General features: G+C 39.8%; 2 protein-coding genes across 3 annotated transcripts; both read right to left on the reverse strand.

Annotated features, from left to right (window-relative positions):
- Nucleotides 1–18: 18 nt before the first annotated feature.
- Nucleotides 19–6,578, reverse strand: LOC113664224 (myeloid leukemia factor 2). Its single transcript, XM_027179817.2, has 7 exons — nucleotides 6,413–6,578; nucleotides 3,806–4,037; nucleotides 3,367–3,495; nucleotides 2,397–2,469; nucleotides 1,899–1,985; nucleotides 1,011–1,109; nucleotides 19–718 (listed from the first exon to the last, which is right to left on the reverse strand). The coding sequence occupies exons 1-7, from the start codon at nucleotides 6,457–6,459 to the stop codon at nucleotides 426–428; spliced, it is 960 nt and encodes a 319-aa protein (XP_027035618.2). The 5' UTR covers nucleotides 6,460–6,578; the 3' UTR covers nucleotides 19–425.
- A 137-nt stretch (nucleotides 6,579–6,715) lies between these two features.
- Nucleotides 6,716–19,204, reverse strand: LOC113664230 (uncharacterized). Of its 2 annotated transcripts, none has more exons than XM_027179825.2 (12): nucleotides 18,973–19,204; nucleotides 17,988–18,266; nucleotides 15,710–15,906; nucleotides 15,216–15,446; nucleotides 14,841–14,952; nucleotides 14,406–14,488; nucleotides 13,867–14,036; nucleotides 13,386–13,511; nucleotides 12,326–12,550; nucleotides 9,674–11,728; nucleotides 8,962–9,120; nucleotides 6,716–8,547 (listed from the first exon to the last, which is right to left on the reverse strand). In XM_027179825.2, the coding sequence occupies exons 1-12, from the start codon at nucleotides 19,053–19,055 to the stop codon at nucleotides 8,419–8,421; spliced, it is 3,849 nt and encodes a 1,282-aa protein (XP_027035626.2). In that variant the 5' UTR covers nucleotides 19,056–19,204; the 3' UTR covers nucleotides 6,716–8,418. The 2 variants fall into 2 exon arrangements, with proteins under 2 accessions (XP_027035626.2, XP_089070514.1); XM_089214388.1 differs by having other exon boundaries at nucleotides 15,710–15,903; nucleotides 18,973–19,199.
- Nucleotides 19,205–19,206: the final 2 nt, after the last annotated feature.

Consider the following 19,206-nt stretch of genomic DNA (forward strand, 5'->3'; position numbering starts at 1 on the left):
ATATGTCCGTACAACAGCTTCGCTCAAATCCAAAACTTTATTCAATAACACCACACTTAGTTTGAAAGCACAACAGCTAAAGTCTCGCTAGTCCATCACCATGTTTTCACTCCTGACTGTAAAATTCTTGCAGAAGTAAAGAGAGTTGACAAGTCCTTACAAGTTTACTTTATTTTGCTTCAGAAAAGCTCTTAAAAATAACACTGAAATCTAAGAAAAACTATAACTCATCCGGTATTTCAACTTTGATCCTAATTGAAATCAAACAATTTCCGTCACATTTTAGTTTTGTAATTTACTGTTAGCTTTGTACTAGATGCTGAGATGCGGCTGAAAAAATGTTCTCCGTTTAGCCCAGATTAGAACTCTTCCAGATACACTTTCAAAACTTTCAGTACAAGACCGATACTTAACTGATCAAAACTTCAAAGCCCTCCGCGTGGTTCATGTCTGTTCACAGGACGGCTGTTCAGTCGCACATGCTTCGCATGTTCCCTCCTATCCCGGTGAGATTTCTCTTCATCAAAATCTCCTGATCCCCAGTCCTTATCTCGTCCACCTCTGTGGTCCCGGTACCTATTCTCCATCTCCCTGTATGTCCCTGCCCCTTCACCATTAACCCTCAGCCTGTCCCTCTCTCGTAAGGCCCCTGTGTCTCTCATAAAAGGTGCAGCGGCTTCAGCATGGCGGCTGTGGTGGGAGGGCCTCGCTCTGGGTTCTAAATACATCGTCAAAGGAATTAGAACTGTTGGTGTAGAATCCCGTCACAGGTTTTAATATTTAGCTCTTCACCCACAAACATCAGTATGCCTATGCTCCATACTGTTCTCTAAACATTTCCGAGGGTGCTGACGAGGAGAATTTGCTTAACAATCGAGAGCTCAACTGGCTGGTGATCATTTCCTTTATTCTCATGACCTTAATGTGTAGTCTGAGAGTGATCTTGTAAGAAGAAATTAGATGCTTATCACTCTTAGGGGTACAAGGGTTAAATTTCGTTCAATACAAACCTTCCAATCCTCTGAGTGTGGTTCTCTGTCCGTCTCTCAAAGTATGGGAGGGCAGCTTGGTTCGTTGCTTCCATTCCTGGTCAAAAGCTGCAGCATCACCTATGCCACAAACAACATTCATTAGATTATTTCATAGATATTTATTGATTTATAGACTGTTAAGAATGCTACAACAGAGTGTGGTCTTCAAAACAGCCAATCCTACTGCAGGGAATGGTGACTTATCATAGGATGCTTGCACATAATGTTCATGACCCAAATCATGTTCATTAACTCCCTAACTCTCAAGATCTGATTGTTAATTCTCCCCTCTAGCTGCAACACATTTCCTTGTAAATTAGTTACAAGAATTTGGTGTTAGATCAAGATAACTTCTACCTGATTAGTTTGAGTATTCTCGTTACCTATTTGCTGAATAATGTATGGATATTACAGGGAGAAGTTACATGTTAATCACATGAAGTGAAGTGATCATGCTGAACCCTTTATCTCCCATAAGTGACCGAGACATAATTTCTCCTTAAGATACTGATACAATATCAGGCAGACAAGTGATGACAACAAGGAAAAATAACAAGTAGAGGACTATTAGTTGATTCAATACCAAATTCTCAAAACAAACATCACAAGAACTGTATGGCAGACAGTAAGGAGAATTACAAATGAGATCTTCGGAGTTAACGGGCTTAAGAGGTTAAAAACAATAAGAAACATGCAATCGCTCATTTAAGTGTTCATATGTTGATAAAATGTTGATGAAAAGGTACCAGCAGTTGCTGATGAGGAGGACAAATAAGAGAAATGGTTACAAACTGAGGTTTAACGCAAACAATTTATTCCTTCGCAAAAAATATTTTTGTGACAGAAAAACAACATGACCAAACTCACTTTCGTCCAGATTGATAAAGTTCTGCTTTCTGTCTTCATCACCTGTTCTCCTGTTCAATGATCGCTCAATGACATGAGAACGATCTCCTGTAAATAGGTAAGAGAAATGATTAACATGTAACATGTAACACTCATTTCTCAGTTTGGATTTAGGGCCCAAGTGCAAAACATTTCAGCCATAAAATGAGGTTCCAAAACTCACAGTATGAGCTGGAATAACCAGGTTAGTAAGATATTCATTATATATTTTTGGGTCCAAATAGAGGGGGAAGATTTCAATTCAAACAAACTTTTGAATTTAGTTTATGTACAGTGAAATTGACCAATCATAGCCTGGTACTAATTGAGAGATACAAAAACACTACATTTTCCTCTGAGAAATTTCCCCTTGTCGATAGCTACACCTGTTTCCTTCTTCCTACATCTAAATTGAGTTTGTGTTCATAAAATATAAACATGTCTACAATACTAATTGTAAAAAAGGCTTCTAGTGGTTACCCAGATGATGACCAATTGCCATGCGATGCAATCCTGATTCAGAATCTCGAAGTGTGTGCTGTGTCTCTTTTACCTGCACAAAGCAGGAAACAAAAATATTTCTCAGACAAATTGAGATGAAGAAATTATTGAATGTTCATCATTCACTCAGAAAACCATGAACTCCAGAAATATTTATAGAATGTTATTGTTTTAATGAAGAGAAACTATCAGGTGTGAGAATACAAAACCATAAACATTCATGGTAATAACTTTGAGGTTTTGAAGTTTGTTCACGTCTGAGCTTCCTAGTGATTGTTCAGTACAAATTTAACCCTACAGAAAATTGAGGCATTCAATTTTCAGATTTTCTCTGTCCTACAATGATATCTAAACAACAAATAAAACAATCAATAAAAAAAGGGATTATTTTTTTGTCAGGCAACCTTTCTACTTGCTGAAGTGATAATACATTAGTCAGGAGGTCATTGGGGGGTTCTGAACACAGTGATACTGCAAAAAAATTTGGCAACTATCACAATATTACAAAGTGCTGAAACACCTATTCTGTGTGTTATGTTAAAAGCAAATAACATGGAAATGAGAATGAAGAATTTGTTACTGAAAGTTAGTTGTAATAGTCAATCTCAGCCTGTTCAAAAACAAAAGGAAACTGTGGAAGGCTCAAAAAAGGGTGAAGGATAAGGAGGAAAATTTTTAATATAGTCCAAAAGGCTGAAAAACTGCATCCCACAGGTTTGGAGAATACCACAATACTGCAAAACTGCAATTGAGATTGAACTTACCAAAATACTGCAAAAAAAATTGTCCAATACTGCAAACACCAACACCCCCCACACAAATTATCTTCACAATGTCAGAGAGACAAGCGTAGCCAAAACAAAAAAAGGTTTAGGTAGAAACATTAGTTACAAGAATTAGCTTCAATTTCAAGGGCTTCACTTCTATTACATGACACAACTCTACCTACCCCTCCAGGAGCTCTCTTAGTGGACTTGGTTGCTTGGAAGACTTTAGGTTCCCCTAGTCCATCATTAGAATATGACATAACACTTGAGGATGAGTAGCTGTATGTGTTTGGGTTATTAGCCATTTGTTCCTAACAAAATCACACAAACACCAAAAAGACATTTGTAAAAAAATTGGCAATATGTAGACTACCATCAAGAAATGACAATTAAATTTTTTCTGACCCATCTCAGAGAATAGGTTCAGCTTCTTTTTCTGCGCTATTTGTGGCAAAGAATGACAGTGACAAATATTTTAAATTGGGAGATCTGTATACTTTGAAAAAATTTTGAAGAACAAATTGTCAAGACAGAAGAAAAAGCATAACAAAAATCTTTAGGAAAAGAAAGTTCACAGGTAAGACAAGTAAAAATTGTAGCTGATTTGATAACTTCACTTACAAAATTCCTCTGCATGTTAGCCATCATGGTGTTCATGCTTCCAAACATGTCACCAAACATGCCGCCGAACATATCTCTTGGGACCACCTGCTGATTTCTTAGACTTGACCTGTGATGTTGCCCTCCAACACCAGGGGCAGGAAGAGCAGAAGGGAGGCCAGAGCGTTGATGAAACCTCAAAAATGGGTCATTGAATCCACCCATTAGAGTTGACATTCTCTGGTGGTGTTCCCTAAAAGAAATGGTACAGTTTATGTACATGATGCAAAGCCTTCACCATTTGCAATGTAAGGTTGTTCGTCAATTTTTTCATGTTAATAAAGGTCTATTGTGTTTATATAATAAATAAAATAATATGTGGTTGTTTGAAGATATGGAATTTCTCTTCTTGTATTTGACTTGATATTTCACTTTTTCACTGTGCCCACTCATTGGATTTTGAGTTGAACACTGCAAAAGAAATTCTGTATCTACCCCTGCCCTGGTATCATTCCCTACAATCTTGCATAGGCCAAAAACTGATAATAAGTCATCCCACCCCTGATCCAAACCCACAATAAAAACTGTTGCTTAAAAATCTTCTCTAACACCACAACTGTCCATAACAACAACAACAACAACAACAACAAAAGCTTTCTATAGCTCTCTCAACATGGCTCAGTAGAGCTTTTTCAAACAAATTCTCTTTGCCTACTGACAACAACCACTACTTCTTGATGACCAAATTCTCCTATACATTTATTGAGTGTTCTTAAACAGTTCAGACCCTTTAACTCTCAAGAATTGATTGTTATTTCTCCCCTCTAGCTGCTACACATTTCCTTGTGAATTAGTGAAAAGAATTTGGTGTTGGATCAAAATGACAAATTCTACCTGATAACTTTGATTATTCTCATTACCTGTTTTTTAGATATTATATGGATATTATAATGAGAAAATACATGTTAATCTCTTCTGGGAGTTCAAGGGTTAAGCATTCTAGAAACTTCTGCAAATCCTTGCTTAAATCACTCTCAATAAAAGAAGGAAGTCAGCTTCACCCTTAAACCCTATCAATGACTAATTCAAGACTTCTTCCAACAATACCACCAAATTACTCAACAAGCAGGTGATAAGAATATCACACTCGTTACCAAGAGAGCATTATCTTGATGTACCAAGAAATTCTCTGAAATCTTTCCCACTGAATGCAAGGGAGCTAAAGGGAGAACTACATGAACTAAATATTGGGACCAATGAAACTGTATGCAAATGAAAATCTTCTCTATAACAGATTTGTGCAGGAGTACCATTGACAAGCTTTTCAATTGTTCCAGCATTTTTGACCTGGGTTATTGAACTTTTATAAGCCATCAAAGGTATTTAAAGTGATTTCTAAGAAATAAAAGTTGTTGAACTATTTTTTGGAAACTATTCCCAATCCCTGTTTTGAGAACTACAATAAAAAAACCAGCTCACCGTTTTTCCTTAAGAAATATGATGAGCCAAACTTACCCAATTTTTGCCGGTACTGGTACTAATTATGCATGTCATTTCATTGGTTCACAATACATTTTGCAATAGTTGGAACTAAGACTTTTCAATCAAAAGTAACACTTGAAAAAATACTTGATAGGCAGAAAGTCTTGAGTGTATGGAACAGTGTAATGTATACTAATATAATAAATGTAATGTATTCTATAATAATAATTGTTCTTGCTGTATCTTGTATCTTCTATTTACATCTTAAATTATATTACAGTATTAGTTTTATACAAGTCATACCCAATAAACCTGTTAAAACAAGAAAGAAATTTATGAAAAAATTCATGGAATTTTTTTTGACATCTACTAAAAATTGTATAACTTTCAAAGTAGTAATTTGCATTCTTGGAAATAGGCTTTGTGCACTTTTCCAATTTATTTTTTCAAGTTTCTAATTTAAGGGGATATTTGTGCACCAAGACAATTTACACAATAAAAAATATTGATCCCCCAGCTAATTCAAAAGCAAAACACAATCATGCCTGTTAACCTTGTCCACTGATTAAAAAAATTTCTAGGAATGCAAGCATGCTTATTTTCCTCACTTCATGATGTTATGCACAGTACAGGATGCACAGTACAATACTGAGGTATCACCTTGAGCGCGTTTCCCATAAACACTAAAAGTGATTATTGTAAGGTGTACACCAAGTATTTCAGTTTCACTTGTACAGCCATGCGAAAAGCGAATCTGACAAAAGAATATTTTACTGAAGACTTGACTACATATTAAAAATTAAACTTTTTTATTCTGAAAATATACAATATATTTAGAGTAACCCAGAATCGAGTCGTTTTGTTTCCGATTAAACCAAGGATTAGGCCAAAACGAATCCATTACATCGATTTTTTTCTTTTGCTTTTTTTCATCCTGATAATGGCCTTACATCGTAAGCCCCCTTTAGCTATAACAATCAGCGTTAAGATAACTTGATTGTGTTGATAAAAAAGTTATACGCGCAAATTTACCCACCGCTCTACGTAAACAAACATGATTCATCTAAATGGGCAAAGATTCTTATTTCTCGCGCACGACGAAAGGATTACGACTGTGATGCCTTAACTAGTCTATGCTGTACTTACCTGAAGAACGAATCGTCCTCAAAATCAGCAAAAGCACCCCGAAACATGGCCACGAAGGGATATTCGCTTACGCAGAAATGCCTCAGATCCCAGTTACACCTTGGTCTAATGAACGCTACGCTTGACAAATTTTATCAAATCACTCGTTTCCGCGCATGTGCCCACGCATCCAGAAGTTGGCGCGGTTGCACAGTCTTTTGTTTCCAGTTCCTCGCAAATCAACCCAAATACGAAACTGAATACTGGCGTGCATTGAAAACTCGAACCGCGTCAGTTATCGAATCAAAAGAGGACAGACCAGTGTTTGGTGATCTTGTTTTATTCCTTATTTCAATAATTTAAAATATACCTTCAAGATCGACCAGCTCAGTTCTATTTAAAACGACATAGTTACTAGGAACTGAGCCCTGCTTTACACATCTACACTTGAAATTAGTTTCATTTAAAATTGCCACTCATCAATCCAGAAAAATTTGAACAAGCTTTGTACTTGCTCGTTTGCAGAGAAAATAATCCTTTGGGGCAACATTAAAATTTTTAAAGCTTGCCAATCCGGTTTCATGAGTTCTCGATTTGTGTACTTCAAAATAATATTTTTTTGGGGGAAGGCTGCTGTGCAGGATTCAATCTTTTTCTGAAGGGTTGTGTTAGTAATTTATGGTAGTCAACCCTTTAACCCCATAGAGTGACCAGCATTTAGTTCTTCTTATATTATCACCTCTGAATCAAACACTAAGGCTACAAGAATTAAGGAAATGATCAGAAACGAAAGAAGCTCTTGATTTTTAACCAAATTCTCCTTTTCAACTTCTAAAGAAATGTATAGAGAGCAGTATGGAGAATACGCATACTGATCTTAGGGTGTAAACGGTTAACCACTGAACACTTTATAAATAACCGATTCATAAGACAAAACTCCTAGGAGAAAAATTAAAAAATGTAAAAAAACAAAAAAACGAACAAAAACAATCAAAGAACAAAGACAAAAAAACACCACACACTGAGATAAACATCCATAAAGACAAATATACATATAAAACACAGAGGAAAACAAATGAGGACACACTGTTATTCATGCTGCAATACTATTCTACTCTCCAGTCAAGTATGGGAGGACAGAAATCTAACACAACAGGAATCTAGCTATTATTTTAACGTCTACAAGAAACATATTGCTATAACTTCCAATTAACTCTCGCAAGGTATACTTTTATAAACAATTACACTCTTCAAGGAAGACACCGTTGCTAGGGGGTTTCAATGACAGCCGGTTACCGGCGGTCTGCCGCTGACCATAAGACCCCCTGTTGCCGCCTATTTCACCAGCGGGAAGGCTGTCATGACAAGGTTTTGCCTTACGCCCTCTTCGACAGGCACAGCCGATTATCACACCACCGGCAACCGCTTATTGACAACGTTGTGGAAACACCTGTTTAAACCTTGTTGAATCCCGTCTTGAAAAACGAATTTACTCCAGGATACATTTGCTACGGCACTCGTATCACAAAAAGCTATTTATATAAATTAAAAAAACCTACTTAAGGCAAATTTACAAGACTAAGAAAATACTAATACTCTAAATTTCACTACAATTGTGACAGTTGCATTAACTTTTCCCTCTAATTGGAAACAATTATGTGATCGGATGAAAGATTGGACTGCAAAATTTCCCGCCTCTTTTACGGGGCGTCAACCTGAGGAGTCTCAGATATGACAGAAACGTCAATGTTTCTTCTACTGAACGCACAGCGCTGTTTGTAACTTCAGAGTCTTTGCTCTGGCCAATCAGACCAGAGATACCATGTCTCTTCGGTCAATAACTCCTTTACGGTTCCAGAAATACCCATCTACTCGGTAGTAAGAAGTAGCGAGGTTGCCGTAGTTTTAGGGATCCAATCACATCAGAGCCCCGAATGTTTTGTTTCTCCCAGTGGCAGTTCTCTTCTCAGAAGAGGGGGTATATTCCAGTTCAACGAGCTATCTCGCTCAAATGTCATCCATTATTTCTATACAGAGGCTACCACAACCATTAAGTGCCCACTGTCGGCAGCGCTGTCCAAGAGGTCTGGAGAAACTCGAGCCAAGTGCTCCTGGGCGAAATCGCACGGCGGGAAAATGTGAAGAACATAGCTAGGCTGAGGGACAAAACAATAAAAAAATAATAACAACCTAAATACTTACATGATCAACTTAGTTTTAAATAATTAACCATTCTTAATAAACCCTATCCTCGAACGTCAGGAAAACCAAAAATATAGCTGAAATATGCAAAGAAAATATTATTAGGAAAAAAGTAGCAGTGGAAAGAGGGAGAGGGCGGTAAAGTTTGCCAAATAGATTTGGGTGCTCATCATGGCGTCTTACATGAACCTCTTCCTGATGGGAATGAAAGGGCTAACCAGCCTTAACAACTCACAGCTTTTGCATCCATCATTTGGAGATAAAAAACCCAGCATCACCAGCACCAGCTAGTGATATCGATTCGTGATTGACGAGTTCTGTAAAAACTTTACCTTTCGCAGAGGAAATGTTTATATACCCTCACTCACCTGAGAGCTGCCTGGTCGTGCTACATTGATGATCCCTGCCGCTTGTTTTTGTTGCAAATAGTTGATAAAACCACTCTTCAGCGCGCGTGTTTGGGCGTGGACATCCAAAGGATCTCGGCCACAAGGCAGCGCCAACAGAAGACAGTGATCTTTGTCCGACTGTTGAGAAAATCGCCAAGACCGTGGTGAGCTTATGTGATGCAGAAAGCGCGGTTAAATCTCATAATATAAAACTACACGCCCTATGTTGTTGACCAATACTCAAACAACACTTCCAAGGTGAGATATGCCAAGAACAAGATTACAAGTGGAAAAACCGTAGGTCGGGTGTTTCTATACTTTAAAGTTTGAGTTACACTGTCATAGCCTTGAGTTGAATTCTGCCACGAGTTTGTCTTAAATGTTTTCTTAGAGGTTGTGCAAAGTTACCAAAACAAAACGTGCCTTATTTTTTGTGCTAATTATAGTGATTTAAAATGGCTACGTCGAGGCGTCTTCATCCCGACAAATTAAGCCAAAATTTTTCTAGATCGTTGTTAACAATCCGTTTGAATCTATTCCTATCTGGTCATCTATATTCATCTGCCGCTTTTTGTTTCCTCTTTTAGGTAATTCTGTCTCACTAAACTAACAAGCTGCCAGAAGTTTTTACACAAAACGAAAAATGACCCAGTTCGTGTGCAGTATACCGTTGAGTGTCACGGCCGCCTACCTGCATCCTCCTTATGACACCTTCCAACTGTGACGGTTCCAACTTCATACGCTGAGCGATTCGAATTGGAGGAGGGACACCTCCTACCCCATTGGTAGGTGCCTGTGGTAAGGATACCTCCGCCAAGCGACCGTTACCGGCCAGATAATGCATTTGCACGGCTGCAGAGTCGTTTTTCAGAGCCAGTAGCCCCTGCCAGACGACTGGATACCGCCGCAATAGGTCTAACAACGTGTCCGTGTTCGACGGCTGTGGGACAGCTGACGAAAGGTTGTAGTCAGAGTGTGGTGGGGGAGGAGGGGGTAGCCCTTGGGGAGATCCCAAATCTAGTGCCACAGGTACCCCAATAGGTAACCCGGGAGAGTGCACTGTTAATGGAGGTGTGGAAACGTTCGCTGGGGCCGCGACCGCTGGGTTCAGCGGTATACCAGGAGGGGGAATGGGACTAAGAGTAGCAGGGGAAGATCCCAAGGGCACCGACCGAGTTCCATCATAATGTACTGGCGGTGCTGTAGCTATGTCATATGATGACACCTGTGCGGGAAGCCCGTCTAGAGATGGGCCTACTCTTGTTAACATTTCGGTGGGTGGGTAGCCTTCTGAAACCTCTCGGGGCGGAGGTGGGGGTGGAGGGGGAGGTGGTGGCGATTCACCCTCCGACATCCGTCGTCGTTTTTGTCTCACACCATCCGTCTTCTCCCAGTCACGCCTTCGCTCGTCTCTGTGCGACTTCCGAGGTGAGCGGCTCCCAGATTCGCGTGGAAATTCCCTTTCTTCCCTAGACGGCCTGTCCTCCGCAGAATGCCTTCGAACAGGTTTCTTACTTTCAAATTCGGGTTGACCAAACCTCTTACTTTCAGGAACATGGCCATCCCTGATTTCAGGTGTGTGCAAGTCAGCAGCAACACTGTCTCTTGGTTTATTGACAGACACCGCCACATCAGAGGCCTCCTTACCAGCTGCATCCTCGGTGAGCGCAGTTTCTTCCTGCAGCTCTCGCTCTTCCTCTTCTTCGCCCAGCGAAGCTCGAAAACGCCTGTGTTTCCTTCTTTTCTTTACATCCCTTTTCTCCTTTTTTCTGACGCCCTTTTCAGGCGGAGGAGATGCTGGAGCAAGTTCCCTCTCGCCGTCTTTAACAAGTGTTTCTAAAGCCCTGGTACCATTACCGTCCACCCGTCGCTCGTCCCAGACATCGTCCCGCGTCCCCTCTTTACCCTTTTGTACAGCAGTCGCGGTATCGCCGTCCCTACTTCCTTTCCTCGGCTCCTTCTCCTCGAGACCTCGCTTCTCCGCAGACCCCTCACCTCCACTTACAGTTTCTTTCTCTCCATCCACCGTTTCAGGAGTAGGCGAGCGAGGTTTCCTTCTCTTTTTATCCTTCCTTTTCGGTCGCTTTTCTTCCTGCTCAATGTCACGACTTGACGGCTTACTGTGCACAGCGGCCCGCTCATCATCTTCACTATACCCAGCTCTTTCTCGGTCAGGTTCGACCGGGAATTCTCGCGAACGTGTGCCTTTACGATCTCGTGGTTCTTCGTAGGAGCCCGAGCTACTTCTGTTCTCTGGCCAGCGTTCTTGATTGTCTTGATAAAAGCGTTCATTTGCACTGTAGGTGCCATCTTCCCTGTCCCTGTCTCGTGTGCCTCTCTCATGTCTCTGCCGGCCCTGTTCTTTTTCTCTCTCTCTCTGTCGACTGAAGTTATAATCCCGCAGTTCCTGATCATAGTCATCTGACTCGTCTCCACCCATCTCATACGACGAGCGGTAACGAGCATGACCTTTCTGGTGGTAACCGCTGCCCTCAGGATAGTCATAGTTGCCGCCGCTTCTATGCCAAGGTCGGTGATTGGACATCTCGCGCCTCATCATCCCACGTCCTCCTCGACCTCTCTCCCACCGATTATCGTAATATCCAGGGCCGATGCCTCTGCCTCTGCCTCGTGTTCTGGGGGATGATGGTTCATATCTCCGGCTACTGCTGCTGCTGTCAGACGGGGCCGAACGCTGCAAGGCGTCGTTAAAAAGTTGTCGGCTATCGCGACTAACAAATTCAACCTGGATCATCAAGACAACATAGGATAAACCTCATGAGAAATCGTTCAAATAGACAAATTTTTTCGACTAAACGTTATCTCTGCAGTTGGACCACTCTAAAGCTGGTTAAGGTGAGAATTATTCTTGTTGCTTACGAAAACAACTATTCTTAAGACAGTTTACCCTGTATGGAAACCATTTTAGAGGATGAGAAAATAATCAAGTAAAAAGGCAAGAGATAAGGAAACATTATAAAAACATAACTTCAAGTAATTTATACCAAGCACTACCGAACGTATTTCATAACGAGGTTGCAATTCAACACAAAGTGAGGGTGTTTCTACTTAGCACCTGGGCAAATAAGAGAAACCAATACCACTCACTAACATCTACTACATCCTAAGGGCAGTCACACAACATTGCAATAAAATAGTTTGGATCAATATCAGTATCTGGGCAACTGCCCACCTACCCCTCCCCTAGCCCAACATTAACCCTAACTTGTCATCAATTGACTGTTGTTGGGTTAGGGGAGGGGAGGGGAGGGGAGGGGCAAGTGGGCAGTTGCCCAGATACTGCTATTGATCCAATAGTTTTTCTCCAAGAGGCCACTCTTACCTTCACACGCCTTCCAAACATAGATCTACCCTTCATCTCTCCTTGAGCAATGCTGGCAGACTCCACGCTGTCAAAACTCACCAGGGCCTGCTCTCGATGATAATTCACTACCACCTTGGTGACACGCCCATATCGACTGAAGTGTCTCTCGATCTGCTGCTCACTTAGATCCCCAATCATCCCCACCCAGATGGTGTTAATGGGGGACACCTTACCAAAACCAACCTGGAACAGAAATAGTTCAAGATGAATGAGAAACAAGTTTGATAGCCTCAAAGATGAGTAAAAATGTTCCATTTTTACTGGCTTAGTACAAACTACAGCCAGACTTTTGCTTCAAAATAAGTCTCTGCAATGCAAGCTTAACCTTTCAACACCCAGAAGTGATTAACATGTAACTTCTCCCCATAAATATCCATACACTATCCAGAAAACAGGTAATGACAATACTCAAACCTACAACCAAATTCTTGTACCCAATTTTGAAATTAGTTACAAAAATTTTAAAAAAGAAAATATGTAGCTGCTAGAGGGGATAATTTAATTCAGTTCTTGGGAGTAAAAAGGTTACAGATGTGCTAATAACCCATACAGTTCAGCAAACTTGGGTTGTAGAGTTTGAATTGCACATCACAAAATGATCCCCAGGATACATGCTTAAAGTGTACCTTGAATACTCTGGAAACTGAAATATTTGCTTGTTCCATGTGTGTGATGAGGAAAATTTGCATTTTGTCTCTTACATCACTTGGTCTTTCATAACTGATTTAGCAAATGGTTTGTTTTAAGTACCAAGAGGCTTCTGAATGTCACATTGGAACATTTCTCATAAATGGTGCTGTTACAAGTTTGATGCTTTGTGGGAGGAGAATTTACTCATGATTCTCAGTGAAAAAAACAAGCTTAATATCATAGCAGCAACCTTACATCCTGACATCCAACAACATGAATCATTGAATTCAGAACGTAAAAAAGTCAGCATATTTACACATAATGTTTCAGAAGCACAAAGACAATAACACAAATATGAAGACACGACGCAATGTTTCATGACCAGTACCTTGACTCTATTCCTGCCGACAAATTCTCTGTCCATTCGTCTACGTGCCTGTATGGCACTGCTGAGCTCAACAAATTGAATAAAGGCATAAGGATTGTTTCCAGTCTGTTTCTTGATATCAACATCCTACAACAGAGGAGGTTTCATAAGTCCTTGCTACACCATCTTAATGTACAAAATGATTATTTTCTTCTTCATCTCATTTTATTCTTGACTAAAAATTCATAGGATTGCTTGAATGTTTCTACGTTATTTTTTAGTGCCTGGTTGTTCGGATGGTGGATAACACTATCCACTGCATATATCTCAAAATTTGTAACTGGGGGATAGCACAAGTGCAGTATGTTTAGTTAACACTCATCCGCTGGACTGCATTATCAGCCCTTTAACAGCAAGGCTCAGGCTATTATTGTATTATCTTGCTTATGCCACCTTCGGCAGATATTCCAAAACATTCATTGAGTTAACATGGTAAACTTACCACAATTTCACCATATCTCTCAAATGCTTCCTTAAGATCAGAGTATGTTGTTGACTTTTCAATGTTCCCAACAAACAGAGTGCGAGTACAACCAGCATCAAACTCTTCGTCCATCAACGAACTAGCATGTGCGCGATGACGAGAGTGTTCACTGCTATCATAGCGCTCAGCTGGGAAAAGAAAAGTATTACAATCAAACTATTTCAATCCTCTTCTAGGCAAAACAAATGACAAAAAAGTAAAGACATGTGTATTAAGTCCAGTGAAATGTCAGATATTAGAATCAGAATCACACAACTCCATTCTTCTCCACTGAAAGACGATGTTATTCAGTGAATGCACAGGCATACTCAAAGAAAAGGTCTATAAGTGCTCCCAATGGAATCAAAACTACAACATTCAGAGATGCAGTTTGAATACTCAACCACTGAGCTAAAGGAGACCAATAGTTGGCTAGGCCATTCTTCCCATAAGCAGAATGGATAAGACAACACATTCATAATGGTTGATGCCATAAAAAGTCTGATCCTAAAACTAACTTTGCCAATACTGAAGATCCATCTCAGAACCAAGGAATGGCTTGCCACGGCAAGCTTCAAGACTTCTTTCAGCATCTTCAGGTCTAACAAAAATCAAAATGAAAAAACTGTAAGTAAACCCTACATGATTGAATGGTTGATTGAACGAGCTCTTTTTCCTTTTACTCCCCTAGGTGGCCAAGATAGAATTTCTCCTTACAATATCAATGCAATATAAAGCAGACAAATTGATAGGAATAGAGATAAATATCAGCAGGGGAACTAACATCATAAGAATTGTGTCACAGACAGTAAGGAGAATTATTAAAGAAATTTTGGGATTGAAAGGGTTAAAACTCCACAATTTGTTAGTAAGGTTGATTTCCTCAAATAAAAGCATGATGGGTTCAGAAGTATATTTAAATAGAAGTTTCATATGGAGAGTTCATTATTCACCTTCTAAATTGTACAATAGCATATCTGCTGGTTCCTTGCCCATTTACAGAAATACGTGTCACATCCCCATGCTTTTTAAACTCATGGTAAAGACCATCACGGACACCACTATCTACAAAACCAGAGAGGACAGATTAGCTCATTTAATTAAAACAATCCTAAAAATGTTATGATACTTAACAATTATTCACCAAACTGGAGAAGACCATAGGTGGATATTTACTGAATTGCAAAACAGGACCAATCACAGAGCATAGTTTAGATATCATAAGGTGAAGTTGATGAGATTTAATAGATAGTACACCTTGTATGATTGAACAAAAGATAACATACAATTTGCCTTCCTTGTGAAACCATAAATTACTTAATACCTACCTCCAGATCTCAATGAAATATTCCTCAAACAAAGAGCCGATGTTCTGTTTGTACTCTGAGGTACTTCTGCCGGTGGTGCTGCATTCCCATGTGCACTTCCAGCCCTGCTATCTTCCTCGCTGCTGCTACTGCCACTTGAACTGGCAGACTGACTCCCACTATGGCTGCTCTCACTTCCACTCTCACTACCGCTGGTGCGATCTGGACTGGGCTCCTGATCACGATATGCTTCTAAACAAAGAATGATGATAGATGTGGTTTTGTTAACATTGGGTCATAATTCATTTTCTTTCTTTAATGCAAAGGCACAACTTTGACCAACTCTCACAGATCATTGTCAACTGTCCACAAATCACATCTACTAAACAATCTACCTGACAACATTATGACTGCTTGCAAAAGGTGACATATTACATTTCACAGGATACAAGTACTATCATGCACATCAGCAGGAGCCATGCTCACTATTTCATGACATGCCTTCATGAACTCACCAGGTAACTTGTGAGTATTTCGGTGAGGTTCATGACTATAGGGTTGACGCCGATGATCTCCACTACTACGAGGTCTTGATCGGCTTGCAGTGCCTCCTCCTTTAGCAGAAACCCTTGAGGATCCAGTTTCATCTTCACTGTAATCATCTTGGTAAAAAGCTTGCGATCGACCATTGTAACGTCCATCAGGTCCACTACTGTGAAAAACAAACCTAAATTAACTTTGTTCAACTAAATAATAATAATAGTTTAGACAATAACTATTTGTGATTACAGTGTATTTTTTCATTATTTCCTCCATAATCTTTCACCCACCCCTCTTTTCAAGTGTTAGAAGTAAAGCTTCACATTTTAAGCTTACATAGTCAGCTTAAAGAATTACTCATTCCCAGAGGTGCCTAAAACAACACTGTTCTCTAAAAGTAATGATCAGGTCAACCAGGTGTATATTTGAATGAGTAAAATACTAACCTGATTGAATACAACCCTAACTGGGCTTCATACCCAAGAACACCACACTTCACAAGAACTCTTCAATGTAAATAATTTTTTTATTTAAGGTCATCCCCACTGAGATCCGCTGGTCACAAAGAGATAACACTTACAACACATGAAGACCATAAAACTTTTAAGCCACAAAACACTCCCTACACTCCATACAATGATCGAGGCAATTTGAGATATTCAAAGGCTAGCATGGTTCTGTACAAAGATTTATTTCAATAGACTTTCACAAGTTAACTTGGTCTGATCCAAATAGGACATAGAAGATGGCGAAAATGCTCAAAGACAACATTGATGTCAGACTGAGACAAGATCAAATAGGAGAGGCAGCAAGTCAGGTTTGCTAAGGATGAAATCCTGTTGTTTCACAGCCAAATACACTTGAGGGATTCAGTGCCACTTTTCATGGAAAAACTTCACCACAGCTTTAATGTATGAGGAACTTTATTGTGTTGATAACCTCACATCCACGGAGGCTGTTTATCCAAGTTGCTTGAAAAAAATTCCATATTCCACAATCTCTTCCTTTATCCATACACATTTAGAGCCTCTCTAAAAACATCTGTAATCCAGAAAGAAGTTTGCATAAACCATGTTCTAAATCCTGAACTTCCCTCAATGTTTTCCACGTCATACTTTCTGGACCAAATGACAAAACATCTTTTGTGGAATTGCTAACAATCTTGGTTGAGGAGATTTTGGTAAAAACTCTAGGCAATTGTTGGAACTTAACAGTAACACTGATGAGTCATTCCTTATTGAACAAACAGGGTCAGTAATTTGGGAAATTTAAACATTTACAGACAAAGGTTACTTCACTAAGAGATGACCAGCTGAAACTGTGTTAAGACAGGGTATGACCATCAGTATAGAGCTGTGATTGAAACAGACATTCACGAAAAACAGCATGATCAGTTACTGGTGGCACCATCTGTAACAGACAAAAGAAAAGCCAGCAATCCAAACCTACAACTTGTGATCTATTAGATGCCTGGACAATTGAAATTGATAATCTTGCTTCATCTGTGGAATGGAACTTGACACCACACAAGATGAAAGCCACACAAATCAATGGCCAAACTTGGAAAAATTCATCCACAAACTTGAAATTAAAGCTGTAAGTTTGATGTAGTCTTGATCCACATAACTGACAGTTTTCTTCTCTTCCACAGAGATGCACTACTTTACCATACAATCTTGAAATGTTTCACTTGTTCCTTGTCCGACTAATTCAGGGAGTGTTATTGTAAATGTTGTACATGTAAAAATCTCTCCTCTAATGTTGTTAATCCAATAACATCAGGTAGTCATAGATTAGAAATCACTTGTTGCATTTCACATCCTTAAACCTTTCCAAGTTGACATCTCCACAAGGTGACATTTCTTTCAAGCTGTTGTCCTTGCAAACACACTTTCTTTTCCAAAAATTCCACATCATTTTATCTGAGTTGCAGTGACATCCTTGTTTTCCAGAAGTAAAATGCCAAGAGGGATGAGGCTACCAGATCTTGATCAATAATTATTTGAATTCTGTACACCACAATTCACCAGCATGTAGCCAAGTAAAGGAGTTAAAGCACTGTGAATGTGTTTCAATACAAATGTTTTGCTATCTTTGAGAAACCACACCATACCATAAACCATACAATGCATCTTGTCCCAAATACTTACAGTATTTTCCTCTAACACGCCAACGTTTTAACTATCCACACGAGGCCGCCATCACTAAAAAGCCCTTACACATATGAAATATCTCATGAACCTTTTCACTTACCCCTCCGGTCTTCTCTCAAATCGCCGTCTTTGTGCGGGCGATCCCGGGGCTGTGTTACCCGTAGGTCTCGAGGGAGGGTCCGTATGCCCGTGCAGCCGGGAGATATTACCCGCATTGCCCGGCTCGTTGTAATCAGTTCGCATTTCGCGGTCACCGATTCGATTCACAGATTCGTGCGCTTTGGTAGCGCTTCGAATATCCACGAAATCTACAAAAGCTGCTCTTCCTCCTTCTGCGCTACGTTTTGGCAAGATTTTGACGCTTTCTACCCGGCCATATCTACGAGATAAAAAGAAGCGAAGAGATAGTTTAAGCAGCACAAAAAGAAAGCGAAACTAGCGTTTGGTGACGTGGAACACGAAACTTCCGGGAAGCCAACGGGGCGGGTGTTAAAAGAAATTGAAAATCACTTTCCTAACTTCTCTTAAACTTTCCACAGGTGTATATCCACGTTTATTCTTTCAGAGACTCGATCCTGACGTCTCACTGCAATCTTATTTATTTACTTGGCAATACAACGCGAAAAACTCCCAAACTGACGGGATCAAAACAAGTAATTTTAACTTGTAAGCTACTACCGTTCCGACAACACCAGAACTTTCTATTATCATGTGGGGCATGTCAAACGCGAAGACGGAATTTCAAGCAATAATTAAAAGAAGCATTGTTTCATGTCTTGATCAATCTCAAAATAAAGTGGAGAAGATTAAAAGGCAATTTAAAGATCAACCGAGCTAAAACGCAGATAATCTTCTGGCGTTACTACAAGCCTTTAACATCACCTAAAACATAGAATATATTTTCCAAGCAACAGCTGGGCAAAAGAGAATAAAACCAAGCTTGTCGATTCACGATACGGCAAAATAACGCTCAAACGATAAAATTGAGTGCACGAGCAGCATCAACACGGCCAAGGTGCGAATTTTAGAACAAATAGGAGTTAGATGAACTCAAGCGCGCCAAAAGTCGACGATAAGAGTCTTACCGAGTGAAGTGCTTGACTATTTCTTCTTCTCTGATGTTTTCCGGAAGGTTTCCGACCCACAAATGGCGGGTTTCACGCACCATCCTGTTGAATAATATCTTCTACTACTTTGCAAAGGCTATTCGATCATTATTACGCAAAAAAACAGTCATACAAAAACACATTTTCGTTAAACTTTCGAATCCTCAGGTAAAGCAGATTGGTAGCGTTTTTTATTTGCAAAGGCTTCTGGGA

This window comes from Pocillopora damicornis, chromosome 8 (assembly GCF_964200805.1).
Source record: "Pocillopora damicornis chromosome 8, jaPocDami1.2, whole genome shotgun sequence".
NCBI classification, from domain to species: domain Eukaryota; kingdom Metazoa; phylum Cnidaria; class Anthozoa; order Scleractinia; family Pocilloporidae; genus Pocillopora; species Pocillopora damicornis.

Coding starts and splice junctions, on each gene's coding strand:
- LOC113664230 (XM_027179825.2), bottom strand. CDS start 19,055: ATGGTGCGTGAAACCCGCCATTTGTGGGTCGGAAACCTTCCGGAAAAC. Junction 13,512..13,866: donor AGAGATATGGTGAAATTGTG/GTAAGTTTACCA, acceptor CCTCTGTTGTAG/GATGTTGATATCAAGAAACA. Junction 11,729..12,325: donor TGTTTGGAAGGCGTGTGAAG/GTAAGAGTGGCC, acceptor TTGATGATCCAG/GTTGAATTTGTTAGTCGCGA.
- LOC113664224 (XM_027179817.2), bottom strand. CDS start 6,459: ATGTTTCGGGGTGCTTTTGCTGATTTTGAGGACGATTCGTTCTTCAG. Junction 3,496..3,805: donor CTAACATGCAGAGGAATTTT/GTAAGTGAAGTT, acceptor TGATTTTGTTAG/GAACAAATGGCTAATAACCC. Junction 719..1,010: donor CACACTCAGAGGATTGGAAG/GTTTGTATTGAA, acceptor CGATGTATTTAG/AACCCAGAGCGAGGCCCTCC.